This window comes from Molothrus aeneus, chromosome 4 (genome assembly GCF_037042795.1).
Source record: "Molothrus aeneus isolate 106 chromosome 4, BPBGC_Maene_1.0, whole genome shotgun sequence".
In the NCBI taxonomy this organism is placed as follows: Eukaryota; Metazoa; Chordata; class Aves; order Passeriformes; family Icteridae; genus Molothrus; species Molothrus aeneus.
This window is the reverse complement of record NC_089649.1, coordinates 9,299,787-9,316,905: the sequence shown is the minus strand read 5'-3', so window position 1 is coordinate 9,316,905 and position 17,119 is coordinate 9,299,787. Positions and strand designations below refer to the sequence as shown.

Here is a 17,119-nt window from a genome sequence, read left to right as displayed (position 1 = left end):
GACTTGATTGATCATCAAACTCAAAACACTCTGTCCAAAAACAAGCAGAAAACAATGCATTTTGGGCAATTTATGAATAGATACTTACTAATAGCTCAGTTTGAATGGATCAGTGTCCTGATTGACCATCACATTGTCAAATTTCTGCTGTCTTGTAGATTGTGTGTGGCTGTTCAAGATGCTGAGCAGCTGAGAACAGAAAAAGTAGCCCTGGAGGAACAGATCAGAGAGCTTCAGGCCAAGTCTGCCAATCTAGAAAGTGAGACATATGATGCTGTTGCCAAAGTCCAAGATTGCATACAGCTCTTGGAAGAGGCTAACCTGCAAAAAAGTCAGGTAAGTCATTGGATGGAGGTGTTTCCTAGAAACTAGGATATTTAGGATACACCAGTCAGCTTCTTTTGTGTCTGTTATGCTAAAATTAGTCATGCACAGAGAGCAAACTGGGATGTGACCACTCATCATTCAGAGTTATATATAAATATGTATAAATATTATATGTTTATATATAAAATATATAAAAATAAATATAAATATATAAATATAAATATATGTATAAAATAACTATATATAAAAACAATATATAAATAAATATATACTTATATTTTATATGAATATAAACTTCAAAGCATATATTGAGGGCCCGGATCAAGGTCATCTAAGTGATAACACTGTACCTAAACATGAATCTTCCCAAGTTTTTGGCAAGAATTCAGAGTTTCTTACCAAATACTGGTGTCAGGAAAAAAAAGGAAGGTTCTGTTATGAATTTATAACTGTTAAAGACAAGACATAGGAAGCAAGGAAAGTACAGAGTCATCAACAGAGAAACCTGTGGAGGGCCTCAAAAGAAACTTTTGTATACAATGTATGATTGAACTATCATAGAAAAACATTTATGCCAAAAATACTAATATGAAAAGAAGGCTCAAGGAGCCAAAACAAAGTAGTCAATTCTTAATTTACTCCTCTGGCTTAAACATCCTGAATTTTTCAAACTGGGAAGAAAATTCAATGAACATAAGAAAAAAAATCATGTTCAGTTAAGAACAGAATAAAAAAACATGTACATTAATATATATATCTGTTAACAGTTTGTGTTTCAAATTGTTTTCTCCTTGCTCTGCAGGAGACTCTTGTGGAAATTTTGCTCTGGGTTCCTGTGCTTTCTTCTGTATAATTCCATGCTCAGCCAAAATCTCCAAGTCCCAATAGAAAAAGGCATCTTCTGACTCTAATTCTTCATGTGGTTCTGATTTCCAAGAATATGCATTTAGTGCCACGTGTTGTCAGTGTTACTGAGCCTCAGTGTAAAAAGTAAAAGGGAAAAGAAGGTGTTTTTTGAGCAATGTGTGTTTTTCTCTTGGTGCTCTTAGTATCACACTGAAATATCAGTGATATTTCATTTTGTTATTTTTCTTTTAGGCACTCTTTGGGGAGAAACAAAAGGAAGAAGAGATCAAAAAACTGCAGGATGAAATGTCTCAACTTGCAGAAAATACTGCTGCAAGAATTAGAAAGGAAGTAAGTTATGATGTTCAGAAAGATGGGAAGATTTTTTTGGTTTTCCTCAGAGTGAAAAGCAACTGCTGGTGCATGGTCATCACAAGCAGTTTTCTCACAAGAGTTTGGATAATATAAGTGGCAAGGCAGCATGCTGATAACACCATCCTCTTCAGCATTTATTGTCTAGACACGTGTTCTCAACAAGAAGCAAAAGGGTTGGTGTCTCTGCAGACACTGGCATGGAGAAGGCTGCACTGGGAAGATGTGAATGGCACTTGTGGTGTCTTCATTTGTGATTTTTTTTTTCCCCTAAACACCCTCAGTTCAAGTAGTGTGGATTGATAATAATCATCCTTCTAACATTTATGTCATAAGAGGTGTCAGTTATTGCAGTCCCAGCTATTTCCATGCTTTATATTCATGCACCACCTATATACTACACATATATATCAAAAAGCAAGATGGAAAAGAAGTTAATGGGACTAATTTGGGAGTTTTGTTTTGATCACAGGTAGACACTACAAAGAAGCAATGTAACATGCAGGTTTCTCGGCTGACAGAAGAAGTTTCAGCTCTTCAGATGGTATGGAGTTGAGTGATAAAAATATTTTCAGTAGCAAAACATTCTAAGACTTTAACTAAGACTTTTGCCTGATCAAATATTTCCACTAGAATTTAGTATTTTAGGTCAATCAGTGTGTGATTAATGAGTAATTGTGTAGGATAGTCCTCTGTTGCTGTACAGCACATTACATCCTGCATGTCTCCAGAGATGAATTCGCTGGCATTTTGACAGTGAGATCTGTGCTCTAGAAAATATTTCCCATGTGATGGCACTTCTTAAGTATCCCTGTTTCTTTCAGAGATACACTAAACTCAGCCCCCCATGCTTGTCTGTAGTTGTGTGTGCACAAAGGAAAGCTGATATGAAAGCTGAGAAAATATCCTAAGAGAGTCTGTGGATCACAGACATCCTATTTCTGAATGAACCAGGAACTTGTAATAAATTATGCAGGTGACCAGAAGAATTCAGTGCTTATGCACCTATTTATGCATTAAATTTATTTTTTAAAGGTTTCATTTGATGTGTCTTGGTCTGTGTGTTGAGTGATTCTGTAGAGAAAATAATGAGCAGGTAAACAAAATCAAATGCATCCATGGCAGCAGCAAGAACTGCATTTACACTGGGTGATGTTTGGCTTCAGCACTTCTTGAGTTTTTATTTTGATTTATTAAATCTTATTTAAAAATTACTTTTATGAAAAGGAATGTGCAGAAAAACAAAGTCAAATTGAACGAGCCATTAGAGAAAAGAGAGCAGTGGAAGAAGAACTTGAAAAGGTAAGGCAGTTGTATTTTTACATCACATTTAAGATCTCTTTACAGAAGGAAAAATACATAATTTTTTTTCCATTTTTCATGTATTTCTCCCTTAATTTCTTATTTTATTTTTGAGTAGATTTTCTAAATTGTAAATTTTCATATATTTACTTTAAGGTTGTTTGCATTCTTTTTTTTTTTAATCCAGAGGTCTTTTAAAGCTGCAACACCAAACTGAAAGAAAAAGTTCCTTGAAAAGTGTAAAAAGTGAAAGAGAGGTATTTAGCATAACCAAAAGAATGCTGGTACATATTCCAGTTAAGATCAATAGGCAGAAAACAAAATAAATGTCTGATCAGATCATTGGAAACTTTCCTCTTTTTCAAGTGGCAGCAACGTTAGAAATACAGTTTAATTTTAAATCATGGGAAAGTAGGATGCAATGAGGAGTAAACTGACATGTAAGCTGACTCTTTAGATTTACAGGGAGCACAGAGAGCATGAATCTGACAGCAGGAAGCTGGAGCAGCTGCATCAGAAGTATTTACTTGCAGAAGCTGCCAAGGATGACCTGCAGCGGAGTCTGCAGGTGACACAAAATAAACTGAAACAGCTGGAAATGAGGTAAGTGATGGTACAAGTGTTTACAGATGTGAGAAGGCAGTGGAAATTACTTGGACTGTTTAAACTTTTCAGTGTGTGTTGTTAGGGCTTTGTCAATTCATTAGCAGTAGCAGACCTAGTATTAAGATACCATAATTGTGTAACTAAGATTGATTTTATCAATTCCATCATCATGACAAAGTTCTTTGCTGATTTGTGGATAGCTCCCAGTCTGTTTCTTTCATTCTCTGCTTCAGGAGTTGTTCAGTTCTTCAGTTGCAGCCAGACTTTCCTTCTCTTTTAGCTCTGAGGAAGAGAAATCCCGTTGCCAGGAAGTTATCTGTAAATTGCAAAGCACTCTGGATTCAGAAAGAGAAAAGAGTTCCTTTGTCAGTGAACAAAGACTGAAACTTCAGCAGGAGAATGAACAATTGCAAAATGAAATGGAGGGTTTGAGAAAACTGGCAATGGAGGCTCAAAAAAAAGCTAAAATAAAGGTATGTTTTTTTGGTTTTGTCTTTGAAATGTGAGGCTGGTATTTGCTTAGTAAGGCAGCAGTTCTAAGAAAAAAACATAAAATGTTTAAACTAAGATCGAGAGTTTCAGTGATGCTTCCTGGTTGCTGCTTAAAAGTAGTTTTATTGTCACATTATGTGTCCTCAGAATCCATGGGGGAACTCAATCTCTGCTAATTAAATTGTATTTTAATGTGTATTAAATTCTCCTTGATCAGAAGACCCCAAATGTTCTTTGCTTTAAATGAGCAATGAATAGATTAAATAATGCCATTCCCAATCTTTGTTTATTTATTGTCTCTAATGTGTCAGAAATCTTTGTCTGTCTGACTTGTTGCCCACAGTGTTCCTCTACTTGTGTGTCCACCATGTTGACAGGGCGGTGTGTAACTAATAAATAATTTAACAGTGTGGCTGTCAAGCACTGTTTCTTATTTTCTGGGCAGAGGAAATTGTTCTCTATGCTTAGCTGCAAAAAAAAAGAGTGTTAACTGCAAGCTGCTTTGTTCTTTTTGAATATTCTCCACTAAATGCTGAGCAGGCTGCAGGTGGGATAAGGAATCAGTAGTAACCTCAACTGATTCAGGGTGCCTGTGGCTCCTGGAGGGAGGAACTGCTTTCATCCTTGATGTGCTTTCTGAAAGCTGGTCCTTTCCCCTCTGCAGTGTAAAGATACCAGAGAAAGGGATCTGAGGATCTGGAGCAATGAAAACAACCTCAGTAAGCAGTTTTGCAAGGTGTGAGTGGGGACCAGCTCAAATCTGGCTTCCACTTTGCACTGCAAGATAAAGCAAGCTGTGAAATTAAACAGGGACTCTTGTACAAGTCCAGAACCCTTTGCTTAAACAAAGGATGAGAATCTTGTGACAGAGAGGTGGTGGATGTGAAGCACAGAAAGCATATCCTAAATCTTTGTCTGTCTCAGTTTTAATCAGGCAGGCTTCCATTACAGTCACAGATAAGATTCACTGCTTGATTTCATTTCCCTCTGATGTACAAAGGGTTGCAGATGCAGTTATGAAACTCCTAACACATTTAGCTACTTGAAAAAGAACCAACTTGTTTCTGTGGAGGAAACACAAGGGAGAAGAATAAAGATTACTTAGAAAAATAAGCATACACAGCTCATTATCCTTTATTGTCAGTTGTCCTATTTGCTTAAATTGGCTTTGGGAACACGTATCTCTGAGTATATAATTAGAAGTTTAATTATTGTATCTTACACACTTTCAACAAATGTTTATAAATTTAACTCAGGCATTGTAAAACAAATATTTTAAAAAAAAGGTAAAGAGTGAAAGATTTGATTGTGCTGGATTTGTGGGGGTTTTTTTAGATAAGCACAATGGAGCATGAGCATGCAGTGAAAGAACATGGCTATGAAGCTCGGCTCAGGGAGATGGAGGACACCAGCCACAAGTCCACCACTGAGCTCAGACGTCTCTTGGTAGCTCAGCAGAAAGCAACAAACAGGTGGAAAGAAGAAACAAAAAACCTCACTGAAACTGCAGAAGCCAGGATCAGTAAGCTGAAGTAAGTGCAGTTTTGTTCTCCTTCTGCAAAGTGTGCTTCAGATACTGTTTGGGGGATGGCAGTAGGTGAAAAACTTGTGAAAAACCATAAAGAGCAAAGGATCCAGACTCAAAGGTGTGCTTGCAGCAAAACAAAGAGTGATCTAAACAGAACCTGTGATGCTCTCTGAAGTGAGCACTGAAGTAAAACTTCCACTGTTTCATTATCTTGTTGATAATGTGTAAGGTTTTCTAATGACAAAAAGCAAATGGAATATATTACTTTGCATTTTTCTCGTTCAAGATACAGCACATTCAATTTAGACAGTTTTAACTTTGGATTATGAGAACTTCTGTACCTCTTCAGAAAAGCCATAACATCAGTTGTGGAGTGAATCTCCAGACTTGTAAAATAAACTGGACAAAAACCTCTTGGAACGTACATCTAATGTGCTCTTCTGAGCAGTTGCTGTTATAAATGAAGATAAAAATGGGTTGTGTGATTCTCCTAAGGAAAAAAATATGGTATCAGCTTTGTGCATTTGTATAACTTATGCATAATATAATTTGTATAACTTTTCTCTTAATTCATCCACATTTCTAAGCTGATGCTTATATTTTGCAGTGTAGAATACAAGAATATTTTCAGTTTTGCAAGTGTCCCCTATGCTTCATTTCATTTCTGGGCTCAGGAAATGCTGTCAGTTAGCTCAAGCAGGCTATTAATTAGAGATTAAATTAGCCTGGTATTTTTGTAGAACTGCAGAGAAGTTTATGTCCTCAAGATCTCCTCTTCTTCAAAACTGGTTAAAAATTGGAGGAGGTTGACCCACTGGTCCACAATAACTGCTAAAATAGGAAGCCTTATTTCATAAGTCTAATTTCTCTAAAATTAAAGTGGTTAGGAAGGAATATAACATTGCATTACCTTTCAGTGGGTTTGAGAACAAAAGTTCAGGTTATGTAGCTCTGTTAACTTGATAAATTGGAAGCAGCCCTTTAATCACTTAGAGTGATGCATTTGTGGTTCTTTGCTGAGTGTGATTTTAGAAGTTGCTTTGCTATCATGTTAACATGGAAGCAAAGCTTTTCCCTATTAAAATTGGGAACCTGTGAATTCTACCTTTCCCTTCCTTTGGGGTAGTCTTGGGGTTTTTTCATGTTTTATTATTAATGTAATGCTTTACATGTTCTCAGCTTCAATCATATTTCCAGTATCCCACACCATTTCTGTAGTTAACAGTTTCTGAAGCATAGCTTGGCTGCCAGAATTCCAGTGGTGTGAGTGGAATTAGAACCCAGCTCTAAACACAAGCCAGGAAAATCTACTTTGCCACTACTGTTAACCTGGATATCCACCTTTTGCAGTGAAATACATGCTCATCTTTTCCTTCCCTTAGCAAACATTTACAGGGGGCTTTTTACCTTATCTGTTCAAGTACAGGCTGGCTTTATTTTCCCCTAAAACATCCTGCATTTTGCAAAGGTTATTCTTAAACAGTTCTTTAGGAAAGGGAAAAGCCTCTTTCAGAAGACAAGAGTATTGAGCCTGTTTGTGAGACACTGGGAGTTTTAGTGGTGTAACTTCACTGTATGTAATTAGCTGGCTCTTAGTGATACTTTTTTAGCTTCTTTTGTAAATGCAGTAACTGGAGAAGAAAATTATTTTGCAATCTTTCATGCTAAGGTAAATTTCAGCTCTTAAACTTGTAGCTTATTTTCTGTGAATCAAAATACAAAAATTCACAGCTGAGCATCTAGATCCTGGATGTGGTTCAGCAAGTTCCACTTAAAAGGAGAAAATTGCAGACTTCCAAAATAATTAAAGTTATCTGTGATATAGCTGTTTTCCCTCTAAAAGCTTTAGTGTTCAGTGTTAAAATGTTGTTACAGCAGACCAAAAGATTTAGACCTTATTTATCTGCAGCAAAATGCTGACATAGAAAATACAAGGAAGTCTGCTTTGTGAACCTGGATGAAAAGTGGGTAATAAATCTTGAAAATGTCCCTATTTATGTGACTTCAGTAGGTATTTTGGTGCAAGTCTAAAAGCTAAGTCAGTTACTTTATGATATGGTTTTGTGTGTTATGCCTTTTCATACTGGGTAGGCTAGAAATAGAAGTCTTTATCAGGCATTTGCTCTACCTGGCAAGGAAGCTGGCAGCAGAAACAGGAAGGCTGTCATTTAGACTGACATCAGGAATTGGGGGTTAAATCTCTGCACTGATGCTCTGATATCATGGTGACAAGTAGTCTGACTGACCCTTATCAGTATTACCTGGAAATTTTAAAGCCAGCTTGTTTTTTCACCCTATCTGCATTGCCAGACACTCAGCAATGTAGTGCAGAATGCAGTTGGTATGAAAATCAGCTCCAGAATTTACATTGTAGTAGTTACTCAGCACAAAAGTCCTTGTTTCAACTATAAATGTATAATTATATTTCTTTTCATCTATCACAATAACATTTTGACTGCAGGTACAGAACAGCAAGTGGCTTCTTACTGTGTTGGGAACTAAAATCAAGTTGCTGATTATTTAAAAAGCAGAATAATTTTGCAGTAAATGCATTTATCAGGGAAATTTCATTAAGAACACAAAATAAGACTGATACTGGTAATGGATTAATTAATCTATTGTTAATTAAATGCTGTGTTTGAAAGGTCTCTTGAGGCTAATGCAGGAAATGTTCTCACCAAGCCCTGTGGTGGGGTCCAAGGGAACAGAGGATCCATGTAAATACGTGAGCAAATGCAGAGGATGTGTTGGTGACATGTAGCAGAATTCAATTTTTTAACAAAAATACAGTTTTTAACAAGAATCACTATTCTTGCAGCATGCTAATGTGTTTTATAGCTGAGTGGTTTTGTAGGAAGTTACAAACTTCCTAACCAAGTCCTATGCATGTGTGTGGGGGAAGCATTTTGGATTACATTGCACCAGGAGGCTGCTGTTAGTGCAGCTCCCATAAACACCGACTCAGTGTCCCATTTGTTAGTGTAGGTGTTTCCTATTCCTTTGCCTGAAAGTCAGGGTGGTTTTCCAGTTCTCTCCTCATTGCTTTCATTTCCCATGTGAAGGTGTCTGAAGCATTTTGGCTTCTTTATTAAAGTGACCAGCAGCAGCTGCTAACTTTTCCACATTCTGTGCTGCTCATTTGTCATGTTCTAAGGCTGCAGGGTTTTGTTGCTGAGGTGTAATCCATATGCACAAAGGAAGCATGAAATAATTTTAAATAATTCTAAGGAATGAAGCAGCACCAGTGAATGTTAAGGGGGTTTGAATCTGAAAAAAAATTAAGAAGTAGAAGTAAATTTTGCAAACTGTAATTGTAGAGCATATAATGTAAAAAACCTAAGAATCTAGTAGATCAGTGAAAAACCTGTAGATAGAAGTGTTGATAAGTAAATTGATACTTCCAAGCTTCATTGAAAATTATTCTGTGCTTTTCTGGACCTTTGGGTCTCATTCAGGTTAAACATGTAACTGGTGCTGATAAAACTGAACTTGGAATTCAGAACCAGGGCTGAAACTGGAGGCAGTGCACTGAATACTTGTAGACTAAATTACATTTACATTTTCTTCACACAAATGTATTACAGTCTTCATTTATGAGAAAAGCTTTCTTCCCTCTGAGCATCTTAACATGCTGCATGCATCTTAAGGAGAATTTCTGGGTAACAGCCCTCATCTTCACCTTGCAGAAGGGCAAGGAGCCACTTTTGCTTCACTTTCATTGGCCCAGTCAACCCTGAAGGTATCTAAGGAGGTCAGTGCTCCTTGTGACACAGGTCATTATTCCAGAGACAAACCTTGCTCTTGGCAGCATGGCCAGCAACTCACTGCCAAGTTTATTCCCTTTATTCCCACAGTGTCTACTCTGGCAGAGTCAGAAACCAAACTGCTCTGACCCCTGATTGCATCCATGGTAAATGTACTTTGAGTTCTAATGATGTTCTGAAGTCAACTTAGACAGCAAATGCTTGCAATTATAAAATAGTAGTAAATGAGTATAAAGTGAATGATCATTGTAAAAAGTTATAAAAAAAAAAAGGTCATCTTTCATATTCTTTATGGGGGTTTAATTGGAAAACAAGTATAGAAATTTTATAAAGCTGTCAAACTTCTTTCATAACACGAAAAGCGCTTTTAAGTCTTGGTGAATAATTTAAGTATTTTATGTTCATGAGTTTAACTGATTCTTGAATTACTAATTTATTCCTTCCCCCTCCTCCTCTATATGTGGAATTTTGTCAAAGTAATCTAAATAACCAAATCAGACTTGGTGTTGAAAAAGCCATTTTGATCTCCAGTGTCACTTCTCCACAAATGGGTGCAGAATTTGATAAGAACTAGAAGCAATCCATATTGCTGTTGTTGCTGATCTACAGGCTACAGAGCTTCCAATTGTAAAGCTTTAGGCTCTCAGTTTGAATGTCCCAAAAATTTAAGGTGATCTACCTTTGACATCCATGCTAAAAAAAATTCAACACCAAGTGCTTTTTACTTTTCTTGTCTTCATTTGAAATAATTTACTTTTGAAAGAAGTGATGAAAGCACACACAAGTTTTTAAAGGCTCTTGCTTTGACTGAAGCACTATAATCCAGAAGAAAGGTTCCTCTGGCCACATCTGGCCACATCTGGATGAGACTGCTCTTGTTACTCTACAGCATCCCTGTAAAGCTCTGTAGCTCTTCAGACTTCAGCTGAGAAGAATAAATGACAGCCCATAGGAAGTGGAATCAGCAATACCAAAGGGATGTTCAGGAAATTTGTAAATTGGAAGGAAATAAACTTCAGTAACAGCAGAACAGAGGGTAGAGTGGGAAGGGTTGAAAGAGACAGTTCTGACAGCAGAATTCAGGCAAAACCAGGGTAATTCAGTCTGCCAGCATCTGCTCAAATAAAATGAAGTGACAGACTATGCAAGTTTTAAAAATAAGGGCAGATGATTGATTTGTTCTGTAAAGCCCACCTTTACAGGTCTGTAGATAAATGCACAAATACAAAAGATGGTTAATCATATCTGCCATCTCATTGGCATCTATTTTTTGCAGTATCAGTATTTTTGGTAGCTTTTTATGTCCTTCCCCTGAGAATGAAAAGTTGGGGTAAATTGAGAATTTTGCAGGTAAGCAAACCCTTAAACCCTTGCCAGACTCTGCACCAGTGGCCAACACCAAGAGCTTCTTTTTGTTGAACATGATTCTGGTTGGAGCAATTATAAGATTCACATGGATAAACAAAGTTTTCTATTGAATCAAATGACTGAATCACCCCAGAATGCCCTTCAGGTGGACTAGATCTGGACAACTGCAGACAGGGAGAAAGGTCAACCCTCTAACTTGAAAACCTGACAGGAAAATGACAGTTCTCTCGACTTTGCCATGGATATTGCTTTGGCCTGTCAGACACATGGATGATTGCTCAGTTTAGCTTGAATAGGGGTAGAAATAGGTGTACACAGGTCTGTTCTTCTACAAAACAGTGCATGAAACAATTTATAAACATTGGCTTAAACTATAAAGGGGGTAGGTTTGCTTCCATGAAACATTGCATTTGAGGAGCTTTAAAATCTGAACTCTAATTACAGAAGTAATAAAATGCAGTAACAATATACAGTGTGAACAAACAAATTAATAATCCTGTTCATCTGCCATTATTGTGTAGTAGCAAGATATAACCTTTGAAGGGGGAGGAATAAAAAGCAGTTGTAGCATAAACCCATTAATTTGAGTAACTATACAGGATGGCTTAATTTCCTTAATAGTCACTTGCATGGTAATTGTCAGTACTTAAGAAAAGGGAATCCTTGCCATATTGTTTTTATATTTAAAGACTTTGCTTAGCTTAAGCCATCTGACTGCAGCTATTTTGGGTGTCTTTGTTCCAGTTTTTGCCTCTGACACATTTCTTTGTCATAGCTGGAGTCCCTGACTCATCAGTAGGCATGTGTGGGGTTTGGAGTTCTCTGTTTTTGTCTTTTCTGTGATTGAAAATAGTCTGCCTCTGAGGAATGACCTTTATTGGTGGCAATATATGAAGTGCTGGCCATGAATGCTTTCTCCTTAGTACATGGAGTAATTGCATGGCATCTTGAGATGAGGAAGTTGCCTCTTTTTCTGAAACATTATTCTTGGCTGCACTTATGCAATGTTTGGCAGCCATAGCTGCTTATTTTAAGATGTTCATTAAAGGAAAAAAAATATTACCAGGATGAGAGACAGCTGCAGGTACTGGCAGTATACAAAATTCATAATTACTAAGAGTAACTGAAGCATATTATAGTATAATTCAACCAAAAAAACAGCTGGCACATGCTATATTTGTCATGAGAGCTTTGCAGAAAGTACTTGCTGCAGCTGGTGGATTTATCACCCGTCTGCTGAAATGCTGGAAGCTCACCTTTTGTTTCCCACTCACTTAGCAAAGACAATGTGCAGTGGGGGCTGGTGTAATTACCCAGCAGTTGGGGTTATTGCTCAGTTCTAATATTGAGGTCTCATAAGCTGTGTTTGGGGGAGGGCTAACACTCAGAATGAATCAACTGTCTGGCTCAATAGCCATCACATTTCCCGATGCTTACAAGGTTAAACTGTTTCCTTTTAAATATGTGTTCAGTGTGATCTCATTATAAAAATAATTTCTTGATCACAGCTGTGTGTGAGCCTGTAAACTCTGTTTATGGTCTGTGCTGCTAAGCATGCTAATTCCACACCTCAGCACAAGCACAGGAGACGGGCTCCTTTCAGTAACTCACCATTTTTAGGGCATCTAAAAATTGGTCTCTATTGAAAATGCCTCATTTGATGCTTGGTACTAATTACAGAAGACAAATTACAAAAATAGTGTTACATACTGACATACTACCTTGATCCTGCAATCTTAATTCTTACTTTATATAAAAGTGTTCACATGTGATAACAGGTATAACCTATATATATATGTGGTTTTAACTGTTTAACAACGTTGAAATCTCTGCCTATGTACTTTCATTTCTATGAAAGTTCAAAGTTGTTGAAGTTTTTGTGATATTTACTGGGACTGGTGAAAGAGATTGAGAAGGTGGGTTGAGAACAGGTGAGTGGAAACTCCTCACCAGATGTAGGGGTGACCTCATGTTACACATGTATTGCAACTTTGTATTTCAAGTGCCACGGATCAAACTGTCACAAAGTACTAAGTTTAAAAGTTTATAAAAGCAAATCATTGTTGAGAACTGAGTGTCATCATTAAAAGAGCAGGCTTTAGGGTAAAAATCTGAGGTTAAAGTATCTGCTGCCTTACCTCCATTCCCTCAAAAAGAATAAAGGCTTTAGCTTCCCATGCAGTTTCAGCAACAGGTAGAGCATTCAAGGTGAGGTGGTAGAGACTGGTCAGAGGTTAGAGCAGCTCACTTCGGTTTGCATCTTTCTCTGGCCAAAATTACTGGAGTTGTGTCTTTAGTCATCCTTCTTCTTGTGCTGATAGAAGGCAATAACTGTTTCCTTTAGGCACTAGCTCAGAGATTGTCTGTCATAACCCAGATGTTTTTTGTCTTCAATACTGTGTAAATTGAAGATCACTAAAACTCATTCAGTATAAAAGTAAAAAGACTGCTTTGAAGTAGGTGGTATTTTCCTTTTCCTCACCAAGTGTCACATTGTTGTCTGTCTCACAAGTACAGAATGATTTATTTTTAGGTACTTCAAAGCACCTTTTAAAATGCCTACATTGAGGGCTGGTTATGGAACACTAATTAGAATGTTAATCTCAATATTGAACTTACTGTGCAAAGTGCAGCTTATATTTATTACATACTAGATAGCATGCCTCTAAAATAAGATTCAATAAACAGGGAAAAAGACCCTGTAAAATGTCAAGTGCTCTTGACAAAGTCTTGCTGATTCCAACAAATACATCTTGTTCCTCTGCCATTACACTTCTGAATGCACAGCATGAAGAAGTGCTGTGTGGTGCTTTTGAAATGGGTGGTTTAAGAGTAACCCTGCAATTAAAACCCACCATAAGCCTCCACAATTCAGGGAACTATCTATGAAATGACATTCCAATAACTGAAGCACTACTGTTTGCCAATCAGCATCTTTTCTTGTGATTCCCAGAAGTGAGCTGCGTCAACAAAAACTCCGTAGCCAGGAGCTCATTTCCCAGCTGGAAATAGCAAATGAGAAGGTAACTGAGGTAAGATAATGACTGATGTGACAGCTACTTTCAGTGTGCATACACTTAAGATCTTAGCAGAAACCTATTTAGGTGAGTTATGTTGATGGCTTAGAGAAAATTAAGGATTTTTGACAGCGATAGTAACAGTTGGGAAGCCTCACTGTTTTCTTGCTGACTGACGTGTTCCAATGGCAGGAAGACAAATGAACTTTACTCTCAAATTACAGAGGTGAAAGGGGAAATCATCTTTCTGTCTTTCTAAGTGACTAATCTAGCAATTCTGGACAAATTTCAGGAAATGTTCCTGAACTTAAGTTCTGCCTGTGAATCCCAGGCACACTGGGATTATGGATAATGTGGCACATTCAGATACCAAGTTCTCCACACGCTGTGTGTATGCAGAATTTAAATTCTGTGTCCATATATGAATATAGCTAAAAGCATTATCCATTAAAGATGAAGGGCAGGGTTGTTTTGGAATGTGCATTGTTCAATAATTAATGGGCACTTTAGGAAAGGGCTTTCCTGTCAGCCTTATAAATCTGGGATAACATCTACTTCTATCCAGAAGGATAAGTCCTTCTGTCTTGTTTTTTTTTGTAGTGCTGTGTTATTTAGAAGACAGAAATGATAGGAGAAAGTGAGTAAAGGCTGGTTAAGAAAGGCTTTTTACAGACCCTTTGAAGGGAAGAGAGGAGATCTGTAGCAGATTTATCATCCCATTTGTATTATCTACTGTATTCCTCTTTCTTCTGAGCTAAATAGCTAAACCATTTACGTTGTATGGTTGCATGGATTAAATAGCCTGAATTCAAATGTTAGCCTTAATCCATCTTGCTTCAAGGTGGTGAAATGAGTAAAACTTCCCCTGCAGTTTGATGGATTGGAAAAGTCAGATGATGTCACATTTGAGCAGAAAATTCTCTATAAGGTGTCAGCAGTTTGTCCTCAGGCTTTTATTGTAAGGGGAAAACAGTTCCACTTCTGGCATTCCTCTTGTGCTAAGCTTTTTTTTGCTACTTTATCCACTGAATGAGTGGGTTCAGTGAAAAAGAACTTGGCAGTGTGCTGAGAGATTGTGTTTCCCCAGGATGAGACGCTGATGACGGAGTATCGGGAATACATCGACAGGCTTCAGAGGCGGCTGAGCCAGGCAGAACAGAGAGCAGCCACAGCATCCCAGCAGGTACCCAGCTCACAAAAAGTCTCATCCAAGCACATGGAATGTGCAAAAGTACTCACTGTGCATCATTCCTGAGGCAGAGGTGATCACTGATCAGCATTATTACCAACATGATTTTAACGAGTTTGGATTTTTGACATGTCACTTTCTGACAGGATTTTTATTTGACAGCTTAGGTTTGTTTGTGGAATTTGATATGAATGAAACCTGCAAGGTTAAAAATGTGTGAATGAAGGTGTACATGGCAAGTTAGCAAAGACAAAAAACCCCTTAAATAACTGTAGCTCCTGTTTGCTGGAGTGCACTCACTGCAGTTACCCTTGGCTGTGTGCAACAGCTGCAGCAGCTCCTGCAGTGGTAAAAATGGTGCAGACAGAGTAGGAAATGCTTGTTTCTTTCCAGACCATTGGAGAGGTAAAGGAGAGAGAGTGTATTCCTCTTGGTATTCAGTTTTTCCATAGTGTTTCAGCTGTACAACTTGAAGCAAATCCCACGGGGGTTTATACACTGAGTTCATTTTTTTGCCAAGGAAGTTCATTACTCAAGTTGGCCTCCTATTAAGTAAAGATGGTCTTTCTGCCTCCTGCCTTTGTTTTTTTTTCAGTGATTTAGGAAAACCATTTTCAAATTACAGCTTGTTAATGTGGGTGACCCCATGTGAGCTGCAGAGAGGAGAGATGTTTGGCTGACCTAAATTGCTCAGTTAGGACAAATGGCATTTTTTTTCCCAACAGCAGTGAATAAATGGGCATAGCTGCCAAGCTGTCATAACATAAGCTGTGGTTCCTGGCTCTAAATGCTCTCTGTCATGACAAGGTCTATTCAGCTGCTGAAGATTTGCTCTGAAAGAGGAATTTATTTTTTTTAACCTCCTGTTTGTTATGTGGGTCTGTTTAGCTGTAATGTTTCTAAGATGCTGTCTCCCCATAAAACCCCAAACATCCTTCTGTCACATTTCAAGGGAACAAACTCCTGGCCTTGGTGCCCACAGAGGAAGGGGTCTTACGGTTCCTGGAAACACTGGTAATTAGCTGTTCCTCACCAGGCTTTCTCTGAAGGATAACAAAGAGATTTGATGTTGTGCAGCCCAAATGCTGTTGCCAGAGTTTCAGAACTGCCCTGCCCTCGTGGGAGAGGTTAGTGCAGAGGCCTGGCTGCTCTCTAGTGACTTCAGAACTGCTGTGCCAAGCCCCTTCCTTTTCTCTCCACCCCAAAAAAACACACACTGGCACTGAGCCTGCTAAAGGTCTCCAGTAGTGCTGCAAGAATGTCCCCTCTTCTGAATCTGGGTATTTGCTCTCTCCTAGGCCCCAGAAGGCTGAATGTTCACATGTGAATTCCATCAGAGTAATGATTCTCTCTGTTCCCAACCTGTAGGCTGAGGGCTGCTTTCTGGATTGTGTGTTCTCACTACATTATCCATCTTCACTGTAAAATTGTATCAGACATAGACTAGAGCTGGACTAGTAGGGAGCCTAGAGATTACCCCTTTATGGTGGTCAGTTCAATGACTGTCAATCTTAGCTTATTCTGAAGTAATAGTGATTCAGTAAGAAACATAAAACATACAAGATAATGTTTGCACAAATTTGAAACACCTATCCTGTCGGTGTCTCTTAAAGTGAATTCCTGCTACCTCTCATCTTGCATTCTCTGGGATCTGAAATAAGACAAAAGCAGTAGTCATCTACAGAGTACATTGTAAATTCTGCTGTTCATCCCAAATTCACACTGCCTGTGCTTGTTCCCCCTCCTTCATGACACAATCAGTAGGGAAGTGCTACTGTTACTTTGATCCTACAGAGAATTATTATGAAGCTATCAGCTGCTTCTGTTTCTTTACAGCTCAGCCTGCTAACTACACAGAATAAAAAAGCTGCTTCCCTGAAGGATCTGGAAAATATTTAAACACGTGTTTTTATCATTCCTTTATCGACTCCCACTCATGTTGGGAGTTAGGAGGGTTGCTGGAGAAACTTCATATTGGAGCACTACAGTCAAAAGCACAGCAAGGCTTGTAAAACTTAAAATTCTGGTAAGAAAAGGAGTGCATGAAGGTCCTGTCTCTGTATGCACAATAAAGATTGGAAGAAGTCTGCAAAATGTTGTCATTCAAGTCCTTTAATGTAGCAAATGAAAAAATGTGGCACATGGAGGGTTTTTTGGTCTAAAATCCAGTAGCTCTAGCTGTGATGAGATTGTGTACAGGGAGTAGGTAACACTTCTGTTGAAATTCATCTTGGCCTTGCTCATGTGCAGTCAGTATCTTTTTAATTGTTCTGTATAGTGCAGGTAAATTGGGAACAATTTGAAGATC

At 38.0% G+C, this 17,119-nt stretch overlaps 1 protein-coding gene across 2 annotated transcripts in view; it reads left to right on the top strand.

Moving 5' to 3' along the window:
* Positions 1–16,905, top strand: part of SCLT1 (sodium channel and clathrin linker 1) — a 30,757-nt gene extending 13,852 nt beyond the window's left edge. Inside the window, exons 12-21 of one of the 2 annotated variants that reach the window (XM_066547930.1) lie at positions 159–336; positions 1,426–1,524; positions 2,018–2,089; positions 2,773–2,847; positions 3,305–3,450; positions 3,734–3,926; positions 5,281–5,477; positions 13,559–13,637; positions 14,710–14,805; positions 16,648–16,905. In XM_066547930.1, coding sequence (XP_066404027.1) covers positions 159–336; positions 1,426–1,524; positions 2,018–2,089; positions 2,773–2,847; positions 3,305–3,450; positions 3,734–3,926; positions 5,281–5,477; positions 13,559–13,637; positions 14,710–14,805; positions 16,648–16,710 — 1,198 coding nt within the window. In that variant the 3' untranslated portion in view covers positions 16,711–16,905. Of the gene's footprint in view, positions 1–158; positions 337–1,425; positions 1,525–2,017; positions 2,090–2,772; positions 2,848–3,304; positions 3,451–3,733; positions 3,927–5,280; positions 5,478–13,558; positions 13,638–14,709; positions 15,383–16,647 lie in introns of those variants that run through there. The other variant, XM_066547929.1, reaches the window with a different exon arrangement.
* Positions 16,906–17,119: the final 214 nt, after the last annotated feature.